At 33.5% G+C, this 20,527-nt stretch overlaps 1 protein-coding gene across 3 annotated transcripts; it reads right to left on the reverse strand.

Moving 5' to 3' along the window:
• Positions 1-1,582: 1,582 nt before the first annotated feature.
• LOC117319527 lies at positions 1,583-18,595 on the reverse strand. 3 transcript variants are annotated; one of them, XM_033874319.1, is made up of 20 exons: positions 18,499-18,595; positions 18,049-18,156; positions 17,612-17,676; positions 17,082-17,123; positions 16,687-16,737; positions 16,118-16,141; positions 15,915-15,956; positions 15,684-15,728; positions 13,637-13,674; positions 12,776-12,927; positions 11,216-11,381; positions 10,352-10,508; positions 9,050-9,268; positions 8,596-8,827; positions 6,386-6,484; positions 5,889-6,047; positions 4,998-5,030; positions 4,321-4,398; positions 3,924-4,038; positions 1,583-3,442 (listed from the first exon to the last, which is right to left on the reverse strand). In XM_033874319.1, the coding sequence occupies exons 10-20, from the start codon at positions 12,892-12,894 to the stop codon at positions 3,326-3,328; spliced, it is 1,494 nt and encodes a 497-aa protein (XP_033730210.1). In that variant the 5' UTR covers positions 12,895-12,927; positions 13,637-13,674; positions 15,684-15,728; positions 15,915-15,956; positions 16,118-16,141; positions 16,687-16,737; positions 17,082-17,123; positions 17,612-17,676; positions 18,049-18,156; positions 18,499-18,595; the 3' UTR covers positions 1,583-3,325. The 3 variants fall into 3 exon arrangements, with proteins under 3 accessions (XP_033730210.1, XP_033730211.1, XP_033730212.1); XM_033874320.1 differs by lacking the exon at positions 15,915-15,956; XM_033874321.1 differs by lacking the exons at positions 13,637-13,674; positions 15,684-15,728; positions 15,915-15,956; ... (4 more) ...; positions 18,049-18,156; positions 18,499-18,595 and having other exon boundaries at positions 12,776-13,617.
• Positions 18,596-20,527: the final 1,932 nt, after the last annotated feature.

The raw sequence follows: 20,527 nt of genomic DNA on the forward strand, positions 1-20,527 counted from the left end.
GTGACGGAAAACAGCTGTATTTTGGAATCTTAGCACGTGCGTCAGATCGACTGACCTACTTCAAAGTGAAACTACGTTTAAAAGACGAACATATATCTGTGATATTTGACACCGTTTCACATAAAAATGATTATTTTTGATGATTATTTTCATGACTGTTGGAGGATAAATAGAATACATAGTCAGTGTCTTAAAATATAAGCTGTATTTCTGGCTCGGGACAGAAAGACAAAACAGAGACCTATATATACTAGTAACCCTCGCCAAAATACAGCTTATATTTTAAGACACTCAGACTGACCATGTATTCTCTATGTATATACTATACATACATATATGGAACGTCATCACCATCGTGCCAAGCCCCTGTGCTCCGCAACCCTGTTTTGTCTGATGTTTGACCCTTCCAAATTACATGTAAACTGAATCGCGATCGTGACCCAGATAGTTTAGCTTGTACACGAGGTGTGAAAGGAAGTGCAAATGCTATCTACCCTATACAATGGACTTTCCCACTCTCAAATCAGTGTATTGGGAAAATATTTCGCCGAACTGAAGGGTCGACCTGGTCAGCTGGTGACAAAGTTCGAATGGCTGGTTAGCTTGACGATCATCAATCAATACGTGCATAATTTTCAAAACACCCTGACTGTGTTGTCCATATTGAAAGAACATCTGCATAATAAACATTTAAATGTATAAATATTAGATATATTGTAAATTTAGCTGGTTAAACCTTGCAAGTTGCAGTTATACACATGTAGTTGTGAGCTTATGTAATGCAAATCACCTTGGTTACTTACTCTGCTTACATGTCTGACAAAGAACCCGAGAAACTATAGGTCTAGACGGTGTACACGACGCTACGCATATAACGTACTACTTCAAACATGTAAAATTCCAAGGGCCGTGTTTACACCAGAGGGAAAAGTGAAGATGAAAAAACGAGAAAAACTGTTTTAATCTACATTCAGAAGGACTCTCATATTCAGCCATCAGTGATAAGACCGGTTTGTCTAATCAGGATGTCACAAAATTATGAAGATTTTTGATGCGACTAAGTCTTTAGCGCCCATCGTCAACGGAAACCACTGAAAAGTAAAAAGGTGACTCAAGATGTTATGGAATTCATCCAATTCAAAAAGAAATGTAAGCCAAGTATTTAAGATGCTCTGGATTTCCCTGCTTCGTTCATGTCTGGATTTTTCCGACAGTGTGGATATGTATAATCACGGAAGGTATCATATAAGTTGTTCATATCAACATGGCATATATATGTGTGTAATAACCCATGTGTTCAACGAGTATCAGATCTTTATTAAATGCTTAAAACTTAAACGTAAAAGTTGCCATTGTTTTGGATAGTCATGTAATTATATATAATCGCACACGTGTGTATGCACAGCCACGGTCCTGGTACAGTACATACTCCGTGTTCGCCCCGCCCCTTTCGGCACAGAACCAATCAGGAAGGTCGATGCATTGTTTCAAGCTTATCGGTTGGCGATTCAATACAATCAACAGTTGCTGTACTACTATTGAAAATGTACCGTACACACTTCAGCGCGCAGCGCTGTAAAAGTTGAAAGTTTAATCCCTTATCATCTCATACAGAAATATAGATGCAGCTTTTCAATATTACACTTCTTTACACCCAGTACTTGGGATGTATAAGAGAAAACTCTGCTTATGTAAGTATTAAAGATATTCAATGCAAATTGTAGATTTAAACTGAAACTATAACATTAGGAATATAATGTAAAAAGATAAATTTGAAGTTATAAACATTAAGCTCATAGTCGTTAGGTGTCCAGGATTCAATAGGAAAAATAATAAACATATGTTCTGACAAAAATACAAATAATAATAATGAACATAAATACAATTGGAAAAAAATGAATTAGGGAAGTTTTTTCTCAGTGAATGTTTTATTGATTCCACCATTCAACATTGTCATATTATTACCTAAAGCAACTGCAGTCTATAATTGGATCACTTACCAATAACAGTCATGGTAAAATGCTTAAATTCTATATAACAATTGCACAAAAGATTTTCACTTTGCTTGAAATACTTTCTGATTCATATTGCAATAGGCAAAACAGTAGATGAAACAGTTAGCACAGATGTACTGCACATGGAACTACTTATTAGATCAGTGAAGTTACAGAAGTTTGCATTAGAAATGTAGTAACTTTCCTCACAAAATTATGTCTACCTGCATAGTTAAAGGTACATGTAGCTGTGAGACACAGGCGCTTGACTGTGATTTGAGATTTTTCAGATTACAACCCACAACCCTTAATAAAGACATTTGTAAACATTTTTTTTTCATTTCAAAATAAATATATGATTTCAAAACAAGAGGCCCAGAGGGCCTGCATTGCTCACTTGGCTATTTCAGGAATTATGGCAAAATACTCTCATTGAAGTGATATTTCAAGTATTTTTGCTAATTTTGAAATGCCTCTCCCAACAATGCTTCTCCCAACAATCGTTCAAAGTGCATGTGAACCAAATCCTGTCATTCTTGAAAAGAAAAAACACAACAGGATCATGGGTCTTAATAGTCACATTATTTTTTAAATATTTCTGTCACTTTCACCTTTTTTTACCCCACCCATCAGCTCCTGGGGGTCAGTCAGGCCAATGCTTACATACCATCATAGTGCCTTCCAAAACTGCAAATTCTAACCAGGTTAGAATTAATTCCAAGAAAGACAATACAACAAATGCTAGTCTAAAATGTGATTTACTTTTATAAACTTATAGACCTTGTCTCAGGTAACCTAAGATGATTTTAAAAGGTTTTTGGCTATATTACCAATATTGGGCCCCTTCTCTCTTGCCACACCAGTTCCATATCCTTCCTTTATACAACATTAGATCCCATTTGCACAATAATTATTCAGACAAAACTTTATGAAAATCAATTCCGGCTAGCGGGACAAGTAGTGGTTTGAATAATTTAACTCAATTGCCCCTTTTGGCCCCAACCGTCCAGCCCCAAGGAAGCCACACTCTCTGTTTCTTCAACAATAGATCACCTTTGCCAAATGATGTCCCAGGCAAAATTTCATCAAAATATATTCAGGCGTTCAGGGCTTGCATAAATGTTGACAGACGATGGACAACAGACTCCAGATGCAGCACCATGACATATTCTTAACGACCAGTTGAGCTAAAAACAGTAATTCTCGAAAGTCACCAATGTATGTACCTTTTAAATGAATTGGAGAAGCAATAAAGATTAGATAAGGAGTTCTCAAATTGTAAAGTTACTTTTTACAGATATGTATTCAAATCACTGCCTCTAAATCACTTTTTAAATCTGGTGCTGCAGGAAATTCACTTTCATTACTCTTCTCACATCTGTGACATCTTGCCACTGGATTGAGGAGAAGGCTTCCTGAAGATTACATCCTACTCCTAGTCGGAAGATCTGCGAAATACATGATATTAACAAATAAGAAAAAATAAGAAAATAATTGCTATTAATAACAAAAAAAAAACCCATCTCAGCAAGATTTATTTTTAATGCATTTCAAATATTTATATATAAAATATTCTGTTATTTTCATAGCAATCCTAACATCATCGTGTTTATGAATCAAATTTGATGATGTGTTCGTGATAGATTTTTTTTAATCTTACTGCAAGGGACACATGCACTAGTGGATGGCTTTACAGACAGTAACACTGAAATGAACACTGCAGATATGTATCAAAATGTACTAAAGCGCTAAATCTTCTTTAAGGAAGAAGTTGATAGATCAACCAACAACATCCCTCACATGAATCTCATTAAGACAGTAAGTACTGATTTCAGTAATACAGGCTGTATATCTGAAACAGCGCATACAAGCAGAGCTTTACTGATGATCCTAGCTATTCTTTCATAAAATAAAATTGTCTATCTTTACCTTCATCAATGACAACAGATTTACAAAAGTATGAACACCACAGTCCACTCCATTTGATTGTTGCTGTGTAGGCACACAGTGGACTGTCACTTCTTTGTTTTCAATGTCAAACAATCTGTAACAAATTATCATAATGTTTTATGGTCTAACTTTCAAACCATAATCATATTCCAGATGATTTTATAAAAACACAGAGCTTTAGGAGCAGAGCTAAGCACAAATAAATTTTGAAGTGCTTTCTCCCAGCATTGGTAATTTCTACAATCAATGTTGCTGTTGCCGAAGCTGAAATTTTGCTTCTTGAATAAATACTTAAATATCAATCCATTCACTGTACCTGTACAGTGCTACCTGAACCAACTCCAACAGAAATATTGAATAACTCATCCACATATACCTTTTCAGTTTTTCGCTGTGGCCTTTGTAGACCATGGCATTTTGGTGCATACTGTCAAGGAAATAGACTTCATGACTCCTGAAAGAAATGTGTTACATGCAATCAGTATCTCTCTTAAACTTATTATTATAATTATATAATGATACTGTTTTTGGTTGTACATTCTACTTACATAGAGTTTCATAAGAAATGAAAACAAAACTAACAAGAAATTTCTTCAAAAAAGATAAACGGCATAATTTTAATGCTGGTGGTTATAATGTAAAACTGATTGTGAAATCAATTAACAAACTAAAGTGTTTTATCACCAATAACAAAATTATATCAGCTTGAATCATTTTTGTTAATAATAAGACTGCATTTGAATCAGGAATATGATTTTAATAATGTGTCATTTAAAAAGATATTATATTTATTCAGCTTGCATTCCATCTTATCTTTGTTTCGTATTTAACCATACATCTGCATTTTGCATTTACCGCATACGCATTTTGCATTTACCGCTAGATTGACCAATCATATAATACATCTTGACCAGTAACGCCACCTGTCGCGTCATATCTGGGGCCAAAAGAAAATTAAACGACTATGCCGAAAAAAATCATGAAATCTGGTTTCTTTCCACAGTATGATAATGAAAGCAATATTACAAAAGCACCAATAAACATATTACTTACATTTGTAGAAATGCCCCAGCTAAGAAATGTCCACTGTAAAACAGACCATCACAACTCAGTACCAATCTTTATCAAAATAGCCTTATCAATGAGCGTGATTTGTTAATAAATTTAATATAAACACTTAATAATATTTCAGATACAACCTCTGCACCCACCACCACCCACAATCACTTTATAATAGTTTATAGAGACCCATCACCCACCACCACCCACAATCACTTTATAATAGTTTATAGAGACCCATCACCCACCACCACCCACAATCACTTTATAATAGTTTATAGAGACCCATCACCCACCACCACCCACAATCACTTTATAATAGTTTATAGAGACCCATCACCCACCACCACCCACAATCACTTTTATAATAGTTTATAGAGACCCATCTATCACATGCAATTTATAAGCAATTGATAGTGAAGACCATCTCCACATGACAGCTAAAGATGATTAGACAAGCCCAATACTTAGTTTCAGGGATATAAAAATGATAGATATATAATAATACATGTAACAACAAAAGATCTACCTCTAAAGCAAACCCTTTTCATGTGGTTTTTAATTTACAGATTCTAGCAACCAAAATGTCCAACATGTTTATACCAGGAGTACACATACAGCAAACAGCTATAAGACAAAGTGGATACAGACAAATGCATAGTAGAGTAACTAATAATTTTTTAAACTAATGCTGACACAGGAAATATCCCATATCATGCAGGTTTTACATATAAATATGCTAATATCATTTTTCACTCGTAAAAGCTTTGTAACAGGCTTGAGGTATTATTATCATGAACTTTATACTGACATATAGATATATTTGATTTAACTAGATTTGAAAACAATACAATGAGAGGCATTTATATTAGTATATATATATACCTTTCAGCTACCACAAAGAGTACAACAGGCTTCTCCATTACAGTCCTCCAGATGTTCCTGTGCCTTTTGATATGATGATTCCGTTTGTTTGCAGCAACTTCCCATGCTGTTGTTGGGAGGTACCCATAGTTTGCTGAATCATCATGACTTCCTGATGTGCTATACATATAGTAAAACTCACATAACTGATGCAGATAACAATTGAACACTGTTGAGTTATATCATTACAAACCTTTATGACCCAATAGGTTATACAATACTTAAATCATAAAACACTATCCCCTCCCCCAACAACAAAAAAATATCTTAATACAATTATATTTCATTGAACTGACACAGGAACATCATTTTTGATTCATTGACTGTTTAGACTGTATTCCAAATTCTTATTGGTGTAAAGCAAAAATGATACAGATTATCTGCCTGTGTCACTGTATCTCAGAATGATCATATAAAATAAGAAATGAAAGGTATGCTTAATGACTTTCCATACTTACTAGATACAGAAGTCTATGACCCAATTTGTAAGGCATCTACCTGGTTGGACACTCAATATGTCCGACATGTGTAAATACACCTCCTTGCATTGGGTAATGCTGTAATAAAGTAGAATATTATCAATTTAAAAAATCTATAAATGTATTATTCATATCATATGCAATGTACACTTAAAATGTAATTCTATTAAAGATTTAGCATCCAGTCCTCATCCAAATGTTGTAGTAAATATAAACCAAGAGGCCCAACGGGTCTTAACTGTCACCTGAGATTTGAAATATTTCAGTTAATTTAATTGACCCTTTTTGGCCCAACCCATCAGTCCTTGGGGTCAGTCAGGGCCAACATGTGCATATTATGCTGTCATCCCTTGCTGATAATTTAAAAAAAGTTGAAATGAATTTGAATAGACATAAAACAAATGATTGTCAAAAATATGAATTCTCTATATAAACTATTGCAAAGTTTACCCTCTCCCAAGGGGCAAATGTGAAACCCCAGGGTCATGAAATTCACAATTTAAGTAAAACACCATAAAACCATTCCTCCTATGAAAAGTTTTTGATTCTATCTTATATAGGTATTGAGAATAAGATTTTGAAATTTCAGTCAATTTGACCCTTTTAGCCGCGCCCAAAAGCCCCTGGGGGTCAGTCAGGGCCAACATATGCATACTATCAAACAGTTATCCAACACTGATAATATTGAGCAGGTTTGAATAAATTCCCAGGGTCATGCAATTCACAATTTTGGTAAAGCACCACAAGACCCTTTCATCTATAAAGAGTGTTTGACTCAACAATATCTGAGAGTAGAGAAGATTTTTGAAGTTTCAGTCAATTTGACCATTTTTGGCCCCACCCCTCAGGCCCCTTGGGGGTGGGGACCATATAATTCACAATTTTGGTTGACTTTCAGCCATATTAACTTTCTGTCAAATTTTATTGAATTCTGTTCAGTGGTTTTTGAAGAAGTCGAAAACGTAAAAAGTTTACGGACGGACGACGACGGACAAAAGGCGATTAGAATAGGTCACTTGAGACTTTGTCTCAGGTGACCTAAAAATCTCCATTTTTTAACATAACTGTCACTGTGAATTAATGCTGTTTTTTCTCACCTTATCTTAATCATTTTATAATCTTTTTATGCTATTGATATAAGTTTATACAAATATAACACAAAGTTTATTTTGGCATGTGATAATAAAGATTGATATTGGCACAAGATAACGTTACAGTGGAGGCAGAAATTATTAACAAGTTCTGTTTAAAAGAGATCTCAGAAGGATCTTCGATCATGGTATGAAGCTTCTTGGTCCAATGTTATACTGCTATGTTCTGATGTAATCTGAATGTTTCTCCTCATTGCCCAAAATAATTATATAATGTATTGGCATATGTTATCAACAAAACATAACTGTTCATTTCTTGCAATGATTAGTCTTAAAACTCAATAAATGCTAAACTAGGTACAAGTAAGAACCTGCAAATGATTTTCAATACTTTTTAACACATTTACAGATATAACAAACTTCAAATGTGCAAATGTAACATATTGTGATTATATATCAGCTTGCAACTCCAAGTATCGTACCTGGGGCAAATGTCATAATGCATATCATTTTTTTATAATCTTTCTTCAAGTACTTCTTGAGAAATACCCATTAAAAAGCCTGTTTGCTGACAGATGGACCACTAATGAATTTCAGCTTGGTAGGGTATAACACATGCATCATCTTAGAGAGCGACATGGAAATAATACCGTTAAATTCTTTGAACAATGACAAGTGTCCTTCCTATCCAGACTTTTCAACATGTACATTCTATATACTGTAATGCATGATGCAACAATGCTGGATGTCACATAAAGGTTTTGTTGTAAAATATACCAGCTTTTAAGTATGTAATCATTGTATTTTGCATGTGTTTAAAATTAAACTGCAAGTTATATTTGGAAGTTACAAACTGCTTGCTGTCATTGAGTACATCAAGTAAATTTAAAGGAACTCTTCTGACATTGATATGGCATGATACCTATTGGGTTTATGAGTTGAATTATGAGAAAAGAAAGCAACAGGGCTATATTTTTCCAATATATGGATGTATATGTATGCAAACATATATTCAAATTTACCATGCAGTCGACAATGTAGTTCTCCTATTTTTACAGAAGTATTTTTTCCATGTTGGTACAGGTATAATGTACTTACACAACATTGGGAATATCTGACATGTCCCCACAGCACATGTAAGGGACATTTGAGTTTCTTCCAATGAAATCCTGGCTGATTCCCAGGCATTCAGGATTACTTTTTTGGTGGCAACTAACACATTGCAGAAATGTGTCATGGTCTGCTTTGCAGGTACACCAGCCAAAGTTCAGGGCCTTGCAACCGTTCCCAAACGAAGTCCAATCCCATGGTGAATCCACCACAACCCGGCCTATCATTGGTATAAGACATGAGAGGTTAGATAAACTGACATCATGAAAAAGATATTTCATAATGATTCACATACATGTTGAATTAAATCTTCCCTTTTTTTTATCAATACCAATGTAATCAGTATATTTTCATTACAAATCTTGACAATTAGATAGACTTATCAATAACAGAACTGGTGCTTCAATTATTTACCAAGATAAATGTCATTTATGCAATTCACCTCTTATAATCTTTTGAAGGGGAACAACATGGTTAGGCATGATGCTGTCGCCAGTTCTCACCCACATTATGTACACATTTTCCTCCTGGCCTGCACACCACTTTGGGTAAGGTTTGACCAAAGTGGTGTATGGGTTTGCATGTGAGCATATGACATACTCTTGGTACTGCTTGATTGTTCGCTGTAGGTAGCCAGCAGAAAATAAGACTTGGAGGAAACCTGTGTTGTTAATTAAATATATATACACATGTACTTACATTTAACTAATGAATATGTTTACAAACTACAACAGAAAGCAAAGATGACAGTTTTAATGAATAAACAAAATGCTTTAAATTATGATACAGCTATCTTTTAAACAGTTTGGATTCTAGCTTATGTTAAAAATCATTAGTTACATGTACTACAAAAGCAGTATCAATGATTGGGTTTATTCAAAACAGTCATTTGAATTATATGTAATAGGAACAAAATGTGCAGTTTCCTCTCATCTGAATAGTATTAAGCATGCTAGGTATTGCTAAAGCAATACATGTGGACTGAGACCACAATTAAGTACTTCCGGGTTCAGGCCACATGAATGAAGTCCCCTCAAAAATGTATGTATTTCAGGAAAACTAATCAAATGCCTCTTTGAACTTCATTTTTGTTGATGAATTTAATGTGGATATATAATAGAGATGTCAATCAAGGTTTTGTGATGTAAGATAATAATATTGATCATGTATTATGTGCTCCAGGACCCTGTGTGATGAGTCCTGATTTGACCTCTACCCCTGACCCGGATGTATATAATCCATGTTGGTGGCACATTTTGACAGCTATCTCCAGAAAATGCCCAACATCCCGCACGGGGTTGAAACTTTTATATTTTGCTTCTCAGATGTTGGTCTTGGCCAGGTGAGATGGAAAGTTGCATATGAGATTTTGGGAATTTATTATGAATTTTAATGTTACAATGAAACATAGCGAAGCTAATTGTGGTCTTAGTCCTAATATCCCTTACAAGCCTGCTAAAAATAGTAACACTGACCTTGACCCCAAAACCAAGAAACTCTAACTTGATCAATAGGTACTAATACTGAAGTTACAAACCAACTGTAACCAACATGCCTTGAAGAATGGTTGAGAAAAGTGCAGAAATAACTGAAACTGAGTGGACGGACTGATCGAAACACAGCTGGCCGGATAGACCACCTGACCAGAATATCAATTGATATCCCCCGTTTCGGTTTAAATGAAAAATAAGCGAAAAAAACAAACTTCATTTATAAAGAATTAATTTAGTTGCATAAAGGTTACCAGAATATGATGAGGGCTTCAAAGTCTGCTGCGCTTCAGCTAGTAGAACTTGTTTTAATAGTTCCCTTTGGTCTGATATTTGGGCCAAAGACGAAACTACAGAGTCCCGTGCCACCTCCATTAGAAACTGATAGGAATCAACACCTTCTGCAATGAACTGGTTTACAAAATAACCACAAGGTTTAAATACCGGAACTGATAACAAATATATATAAACACATTGCTGAAAGTTACAAAACCATTCCTCTACATGTTTATAGTGCATAATATAACTTCACCTGTCTTTCTTCAATTATTAATTCTGATAAGTTAATTTATAAGTATGTGGTGAAAGTTAGTATGAATTTTTCAATTCAAGGCAAAGAAATGTTAATGTAGATGAATGATATATCTGTTTATATATCCTTTTTGATAAGATATCATAAAGAGATCTTGGTGTCTACTATTTAATGATCTTTAATGGGTATACTTTAAAAAAAAAAAATTCCCATCATACCTGGGAATATAAATGAACATTTCTGAATCAGTATTCTTTTATTTATACATGTATCTGATAAACTATCTTAACTCAGGGGGATTGGACAATAAATTCAGAACTTCAGTTGACATTTGGCAACGTAGGTTCATGCAACACAAAATTTTCTGCATGGGTTAGAAATTTGTTGATTGCTTGTGAACATACCTATACACTACACACAATGTCTGACAAGTCACTAAATTGGATCGCAACAGGAATAATGAAGACATTAAAAAGGTATCACCTGAAAACTATATAGCACAAGTATTCTAAAATACATGTTCCAACATTGAACTGGTGCTTTCAACCTATTATGCACATAAACTCATTTAATAATGCAAACTTACCTTTTCCACGAAGTCATTAACGTAAACAAAACCAAAAAGGCCTATTCCAAGTCGAATTTGATCCTTGGCACTGTCACTGCCATATACAGCTTGGCTAAGCGAGGAAAAGAAGCAGTCTCCCTGCTCCAGGCTTCTGAACGCACGGAAACCTTTAGGAGGTGTAAACCTAAACAAAAATATTCTGTTGTCATCATTTGTCCAAATCAATATAAATATATAAAGGATACTGAATTGGTTCCCATTTAATGTAACATGTATTTTATGAGTATGACAGAATACTTAGTATCAATATTTTCATGAGTGTGAAGCATGAGTAAAAGTTATCCAAATATTCTGTCATACGAGTGAAATATATGTTATACTAAACAGGAAACCATTCCATTTTCTTTTAACTACATTTCATAAATTTTTTTTTTTTAAATCAACAAAAACAATGATAGTGTCAAGAAGTGCAGGAAATAGTAACATAATATGTGACATCATCTCTTTGTGATGTTACTCCACGTCAACTTAATAGCGCCATTTTGAAAGGATTGGTCAAGGCAGTTTAAGCATGTTCTGCTGTACACGGAGAATCTGTGCATGAAAAGCTAATGTCAAGTGAGTATTCAGAAATACAGCAAAATAACCAATTCATCTATCTTCACTTTAATTGGAAAACAAACGGCAAGTCTCAATGAGGTGAATACAAAGGTTCACTTTGAGTGGTCAAAAAAGAAAACCTTCACTGCAAACTTATATTTACTGCTCATCACTGCAGTGAAAATTTCAAGTTTTATTACTTTCATAAATTTCAATAGTTCATTAGCTAAAATACACCAAAACCATGTCATTGATCTCTATTCACTATTGATGTCTACCAGCAAAAGATAGAAAAGCATTCCTATGAAAATTAATGTTCTTAACCAAAGAGCATTTCACACACTACCAATGTTCTTTGTCAGGAAGGGGCAGACAATGGCAAGAGAATTTGCTGTAAACAGTACTTTGGTATCACAACCAGCATGATTCACCTTAAGAGCTGATCTATGACAGGGTGATTTTTTTCTTAAAACATTAATAAAGCAAAAAGAGTACTGTTGTTGTACTCATGTGGAAGTCCTATTGCTTGTTCCAGATTTGCAACAGCAAACAAAGGTGAAATAATGTCTTATTGTTTTCTGCCATTGCTGATTTTTTAATGATGTTATGAGGCCAATGTTCTTTGTGATGTACTACCATTGAACTGCCATACCAATACAAATCTCCAAAAATCTCCCAAGTAGTGATCCAATATAGCTACAGTGAGCCATAAAGGCTAGGTAAGGCATGCCATTTATAGTCCTGAACAATGAACTATGCTTGTTTTGCTGAACTAGTGTCAATCAAATACGTGTTGATGAATGTAAAAAAACCCACAATAATATTACTTTCATAGTAATTATATCTTCACATATGACATTGAACTACTCTATTAATAATTATATTTACAACAATACATTATGATAACTGTACAAAGATAAAATGAGATGCCTTCTCTGTATTGTATTTCTAAAGATACCATACAAAAAGTGTACAAACCTGTTGTCCTCCACACCAGAGGATGGACCATAATTGTTTTCGGGTGGCAAAATGGCTTCAAGGACTGTTTTAGTGACCTTCCTCAAGTCCTCATTTGGCATGTCAGCCAATGCCCTCATCAATGGCAGTGTAACTTCACAGGTACTCAGGCCCTGAAACACAACAAATTCATGCTGACTTTGTTACAAATGCGTTTATTGCAGGTAATGTCCTTTGTCTAAGTATTCAGTGCAATATCTTCATAATACATTTTGGTGGTCATTGTATTGGGTTTAGGGTAAACAATCATAATTTACAACAAATTAAGATCAATATTATATAATATGCATTTTCGTTAAATACTGGGGATAATGTGGAAAACAGTGACTTAAGTGTTTGTAATAATCTTTTGGCATCTTCACACATTTTCTTCAATTTCATCCACACAACATTCAGAAGTAATACATTAACTGGAATCATGGGAATTCAGAAACCTAGTTACCAGTAGAAATGGGGACTGAGAATGGTTACTGTATGCATACCAGCTCACCTTTTCAAATCTTATTACCTTTAACCCACAAACACTATAATCAGGCTTGATTAATTTGTAAAAGAAGACGTTGTTAGCTTGAGCTTAAGTGTGGGCAAGAAAATATTTATTCAATTTTTCTTTTATATATACTGTATTACATGTACATTTTAAGTTATCTAGTTGCACAATAAAAGTAAACATTTCTTATGTCATCATAAAAGTCAACAGTAAATTTGTTTCTTTATGCTCTGGAACAATAGTTTCATAACTTTAAGGTAAATATATACATTGTTTTATGATAATTCAGCATATACTTATAAACCTCACATAACATAGAAATTTTTACTTACCACTGTGTCACCCGTATAGCCCAAATTGCTTTGTTCAACTAAATGCAAAAACAAAACAATTTTTCAACCAACAGGCCCATTAGCCTTAACGCGCACCTGAATTCTGAAATATTTAAGATAATTCAGCCAATTTTGACTCTCTGACCAGCCGCTGATGGTAAGTCTAAGCAAATTGTGCATACTATCAAACTGCCATCCAATATCTATAATTGTAACTATTCTGGTATCAATTTCCAAAGGTAAATCAACAAATGCTGCTCAAAAATGTTGTTTACCTTGTAAAGGATATACTGGAAAGATGAGCCCCCCAAGAAACATGAATTTCACAATCTTAGTAAAGCAATTTAGAAATTGCCTTCCATGAACGTTACTAAAATAATGTTTGAATCTACCTTTTCTGTGTCTTTAGAATTTTTTTTTTCTCTTCTTGAAATTTCTGTCAGTTTGACCACTTCTGACTGACCAATCAAGCACCTTAGAGATGGGGACCATATAATTCACAATTTCTGTTGATCTTTGGCCATGAAAGATTTATGCCAATATTTCATTTAGCCTTGTCTTCAGCTTTCAAAAATGTTCTCTAAATCTGAACATGTGAAATTTTTAGAGATGGATGACACATGACGATTGACAAAAGGCGATTAGAATATAGGTCACTCGAGACTGTGTCTCCAGTGAACTAACAATTAACAAACATGAGTTACAATCACACTTACAAACCTTCCACATTAAAGCATTGTGCTAATTTCCTTATTGGTGACAATTTCAAATATTCAATCTGTGCGGTCTAATAAATGCACTGTTGTTTTTCATTACAATTTTGTATGAGGCTTATTTCATTTATTTTTATACATCCAAGTTTACCAATGCCTTGGCCATTACACACTACAAAGACTTGAAAAGTGTGACTGCAACACATCTAACATTATAACAAATAACACATATGATACAAGATAACAGACTGAGCTGTGGCTGGTAATACATGTATTCTATGGGATTATTTTATGACTGTCAGTGTTAAAACTCAGTCTCTTACCCTTGTATATTCAAAAGAACAATGCAATAAAATATTATCCAGATTCAACACCTGAAGTTCAAGGCCAGGAGCAAATGTTGACCAAAACAAACCAAACATGATGTTGAATTGCTTTTCACTAAAGACATATGACGGTATTGTTGCAAATACGCAAAAACCATGAAGGAATAACAAAATTACAGGAGCACAATATGTCCTGTTCTATTCCATGACATACTTATAATATTTCAAATGAAAGTGTTGAAACAGAATAAGAATGGACTCATATAAACATCAGAAATGTAAACTATTCAAACAATTAATTAAATATGCAAATAAGCTAGTTAACATAATATTTCTATATAACATAATAATTTGTACATAAGAAATCCTGTAATATCTTCTTTACTATTTGGATATTTAAACATCATTTAAATTAACAAGCTAATATATTACAGGTCATCAGTTGATAATGCAACTTTCAGTTGAAAGTTAAAGAATTAAAAAAAAAAGTATTTCATACCAGTTGGTAATGACAACAAAGTAACATTATGACATCTTAAACAATATCGAAACAATATTGGAACAAGCAAAAACAAACAAAAACCGTTGATAACAATCAATGATGTAAGTGCATACAGCTATTATTAATACCTTGCTGCACATGTTGATAATACCATCAACATTTAATGAAGAACTCTGTAAATACACAACTCATTTTTTTGAATACGCATTCCTTTATAGATAGAAAAGAGGTTTTGTTTTATTGTTTTGTTGTTATTTCTATTCCATATTTCACATAGAATTCCAGCTGCATGTTTATAACTAAAGCATCACATTGTGATTTAAATAATAAGGTGAAAATATGAACATTTTTACCACAGAGAATTACAAAAGTTGTTCATGTATTAGCAAATCAGCAACTGCACACCATGAAGAAATATTGTAAATAATGACAAATTATATTTTGATAGTGTTTTTACAGTATGACATAACAACAAAGAAGACAATATGAAAAAATCTTAATTCTACCTGGGGCTCCACCTCCTTGCCAGCATTGGTTGGCATTTCAATAACCTACAATGTAAGGAACTGCATGTAATTTCTTCATATATACAAAATGTACCTATAAATATAGCTTGACGCATGCAACATATTATTATAAGTAGTTTATTCAAACAGTTTTCAAAGAAAACATGAACAATGAACTTAACAATAAAAACATTATCAAAACATATCACATGTATATTAAAGAAAATCTACCTCAGATTCCAACCCCTTTGCAGCATTGGGCATTTTTGGTACCTACAACAGTAATGAACTACAAATAATATTTTCATATATTGATATCACATAGATAAGGTCCAATTTTCCAAATTTGCATTGGCTAAAACATGGTCACATGGCCTGGAATGGATATTTTGTTACATTATTCTGATGTTTCAATTTGATATTTTGATACTCACATCTACATCCTTCTCCAGCAGTTCCTGTACAAGAATTAAGAAAAAACATGACATGTTCAGTGTAGAAAAGTGTTCAATACCACTACAGAACACTGCACATTCCTATAAATTGGATACCCATAAGGCATTTGAGTAATCACATTAAGAAATTACTAAAGAAACTACCTAAAATAAAACAAATGTATGTTCATAGTATATCCACTGTTCCCTAGACGCACTTACAGTTTTAAAACAACATATGATGTTGTCATGACCCAACACTCTTTGACAACAATTGTAATGACTTTTCATCACAAGTGGTGAATGATGCACAAAACACTTTCAATACACACTTATGTCAATAAATAGGTATCCTTTTCAATTACATGAGTTTATTAACAGTACAGGATACAACGTCAATTCCTCTACATCTCTTTCATTTCTACAATACTAAGAATACAGAAATAAATCTATTGAGACAACAGCTCAGAATTGTACAGAATTTATGACTTCAAATCACTTGATAAAAATGTACCTATACATCAACAGAAAATTTTTCTTTTAATAATGATAGTGTAACTGCTACAAACCAGTTTTGTCTTTTTAACAGCTGCCTCATCATTGGTATTCATCTGTCTTTTCTGTAATACAATGTATCAGTTGTTAGAATAATTGACCGCTTTCCTATTACAACTTTTTACAAACACATCCTGATTATACACTGTACAATGGTGAAAAGTTATTTTTCAAATTAATTTCTGTACCTGTATGAATGCGCAAAAAGTTTTTGACAGAAAAAAAACCTGGATTTATATGTGAAATGTACTGACAAAACTTTATTAATTTCACATAAAATGTACTACTGTGTTACTACATAATGAAATATTCTATATTTTGTAATCAAAACTTTGATTATAGTAACATAGACAAAACCTGGTGAATAAAAACAACTTTATGAACAGCTTTTATTGTTCACATGAAATACCTTTAAATTGACTGATGAAACAGCTCTCTGTGAAGAATGCCCCTACAAAACAATTCATCATTTCAATTTCAACAATTTAACTGGTTTAAACAGAGTCAACGAAATTCTGTATCAGTGTTTAATGTGACATGCTTTTGTTAAATGCCATGTTCTAAATGCCTTTAAATTATTTAGTCGTCAAAAGTGTTTATAACATTAATGTTGTGAAGAATAAATATCAACTGCTTAGAGACACAGGACAAAAGAACGAAACAGAAATCATACAGGAAAGTTAATTCAGAAAGAATCAGATAGCACACATGATAAATACCTAAACACAGACAATTGTAAATATAGTTATGCTTCCTTCCATCTTCAGGTATAAACATTTCTTTCATATTAAGAAATGTATAATTTACGCTTTCCTTGAACATAACAACTCTTATTTTTGTCTCTTAAAGCAGCATGGTCAAATAAATTACAAGCATTTTGCTTATCATGATAAGGAATCTCTGAATCTAACAGCAATACTAAGTATATTATATACTTACAGATAGAACAAACTCCTTATAGCAGTTGATAACCTTTTCGCATTCTTGTTTATTTAGCCTATTTTCTTCAAAATAAAGGATTCATACTTTAAATAAACAAAACATAAAACAAAATATGTCCTCCATACACTACACAAGTACAAGCAAAATATTTCTAATGATTTTTAATAAATAGGACATTTGGAATAATGCATATGCAACATTGAATGTTTTAAAATAAAGGTATTAGCATCTACAAAGAAAACAAACCCCATTACACCCCAGCTATATTACACATTTATTCAATAATCTTTCAACTATTTGTACCTTCTGTAATCAGCAGTTATCAACATAGCATAATTTTTGTTCCAGGTATATCATTGTATATGTCTTCATATCACAGTCAATAGCTTCAGTTTTATCCTTTCATTTCGTTTTTTAAAATAGAAATAACTTACTGATTTTGTTGTCATTGGGTGAGCAGAAATGCACCTCTTCTGGATACCATTCTGGGGCCAAATTGCGAATTCCCCAAAACCCACGTTTTATTCCATGCTTGTTAAATACTGAAATAAAACAAATGCGAAAATATGTTTCATGAATCTCAACGTAATACAAATTCGAGATCTTTATTGAAAGATACCTTCATTTAATTTCTTTCAAAATGAGAAAAATGTCAATATAATTATTTTGTATGCAATACCTTTACTTCCAAAAATGCATCAATCATTCATTGTTTTTCAATTGAGTATAATAGCTTCGTAAAGATTTAATTTCATACAAGAATTCCATAAGGTCTCCATCAAAATAAAACATTTGGTGTTTAGCAATATGTTTAAGAAAGTACAGTCATGTGAAATATCAATCTAATAGTCATTCTCAATAAATACACTTGCTATTGACCATACCAGATGTGCTGACAATGGTACCAACAACTTTCCGTAGATTTGTCAAACTTATGTTGTCTGGCTCCAGAGATGGAAGACCTATCAATGAAGCACACATTACTGAGAAAATGGTGACAGTCATGGTCAAAAGATAAACCATTCTTTTCTAGTCATTGATAAGAACATAAACAACGCAATATTTAACACTTGGAAGGGGGTAGTTTCACAGGTTGTAATGCTCCGGCTCATCAAGATGTATATTTGTGTCAAGTATGGAGAACCTGGGTCGAGTAGTACTGGAGATATGGTCCTGACACCATATGTGCCCGAAGTAAAATCTTCAAAGGGGAATAACTCAACAAATATGGGGGTAAGGGGCATGATTTTGTATGCGACACTCTGGCTCATCAAAATGTATATTTGTGTCAAGTATGGAGAACCTGGGTCAAGTAGTATTGGAGTTATGGTCTGGACACCATGTGCCCGCCCACCCACCCACCTACCCGCTAACATTTTAACATAATACGTCCCGTCCCGGGCGTATAAAAAGTATACAATATGGATTCAACAGGTGATAGATATGTGATGTTTTCACTCATTATAATTACTACAAACTGATGCAAATGTGATGACTGTGAATATATTCGTGAAGTTATTGTTAGCATAAATTTATACCTCTACAACTTAAAAAACGAATAATTACACTTCAACTTACACATTTCTCTAATTTGGCAAAGGACTTCTTCCCCATTCTGCCTGAAATAAGTAAAAGAATTAAAAAAAATAAACATCTGAAGAGAAAGTTGTTTGGTGAAATATTGATGATTAACATTTTTTCTTATGAGAATATAGAGGTCTAGATTTTTGGATGCTATGTTAACACAGCGGTCAAGGTTCTTAGTTGGTTGGTCAACACAGTGGTAAAGGTTATTTGATGCTATGTCCAATAGGTTGTCAAGGTTCTTAGATGTTATGTCCGATAGGTTGTCATTGTTCTTAGATGTTATGTCCAATAGGTTGTCAAGGTTCTTAGATGTTATGTCCTATAGGTTGTCAAGGTTCTTAGATGTTATGTCCTATAGGTTGTCAAGGTTCTTAGATGTTATGTCCTATAGGTTGTCAAGGTTCTTAGATGTTATGTCCAATAGGTTGTCATTGTTCTTAGATGTTATGTCCAATAGGTTGTCAAGGTTCTTAGATGTTATGTCCTATAGGTTGTCAAGGTTCTTAGATGTTATGTCCTATAGGTTGTCAAGGTTCTTAGATGTTATGTCCTTAAGATTGTCAAGGTTCTTAGATGTTATGTCCTATAGGTTGTCAAGGTTCTTAGATGTTATGTCCTATAGGTTGTCAAGGTTCTTAGATGTTATGTCCTAAAGATTGTCAAGGTTCTTAGATGTTATGTCTAATAGGTTGTCAAGGTTCTTAGATGTTATGTCCAATAGGTTGTCAAGGTTCTTAGATGTTATGTCCTATAGGTTGTCAAGGTTCTTAGATGTTATGTCCTATAGGTTGTCAAGGTTCTTAGATTTTATGTCCTATAGGTTGTCAAGGTTCTTAGATGATATGTCCAATAGGTTGTCAAGGTTCTTAGATGTTATGTCCAATAGGTTGTCAAGGTTCTTAGATGTTATGTCCTATAGGTTGTCAAGGTTCTTAGATGTTATGTCCAATAGGTTGTCAAGGTTCTTAGATGTTATGTCCAATAGGTTGTCAAGGTTATTAGATGTTATGTCCTAAAGATTGTCAAGGTTCTTAGATGTTATGTCTAATAGGTTGTCAAGGTTCTTAGATGTTATGTCCAATAGGTTGTCAAGGTTCTTAGATGTTATGTCCTATAGGTTGTCAGGGTTCTTAGATGTTATGTCCAATAGGTTGTCAAGGTTCTTAGATGTTATGTCCTAAAGATTGTCAAGGTTCTTAGATGTTATGTCTAATAGGTTGTCAAGGTTCTTAGATGTTATGTCCAATAGGTTGTCAAGGTTCTTAAATGTTATGTCCAATAGGTTGTCAAGGTTCTTAGATGTTATGTCCAATAGGTTGTCAAGGT

Source organism: Pecten maximus, unplaced genomic scaffold, assembly GCF_902652985.1.
Source record: "Pecten maximus unplaced genomic scaffold, xPecMax1.1, whole genome shotgun sequence".
Lineage (NCBI taxonomy): Eukaryota > Metazoa > Mollusca > Bivalvia > Pectinida > Pectinidae > Pecten > Pecten maximus.

Excerpts from the sequence above, each read along its gene's own strand:
- LOC117319527 (XM_033874320.1), bottom strand. The coding sequence starts at position 12,894 with ATGAGGGCATTGGCTGACATGCCAAATGAGGACTTGAGGAAGGTCACT. Across the intron at positions 9,269-10,351 it reads GAAGCCCTCATCATATTCTG|GTTTCCTCCAAGTCTTATTT; the intron begins GTAACCTTTATG and ends TTAACAACACAG. Across the intron at positions 6,485-8,595 it reads TCAGATATTCCCAATGTTGT|CATTACCCAATGCAAGGAGG; the intron begins GTAAGTACATTA and ends ACTTTATTACAG.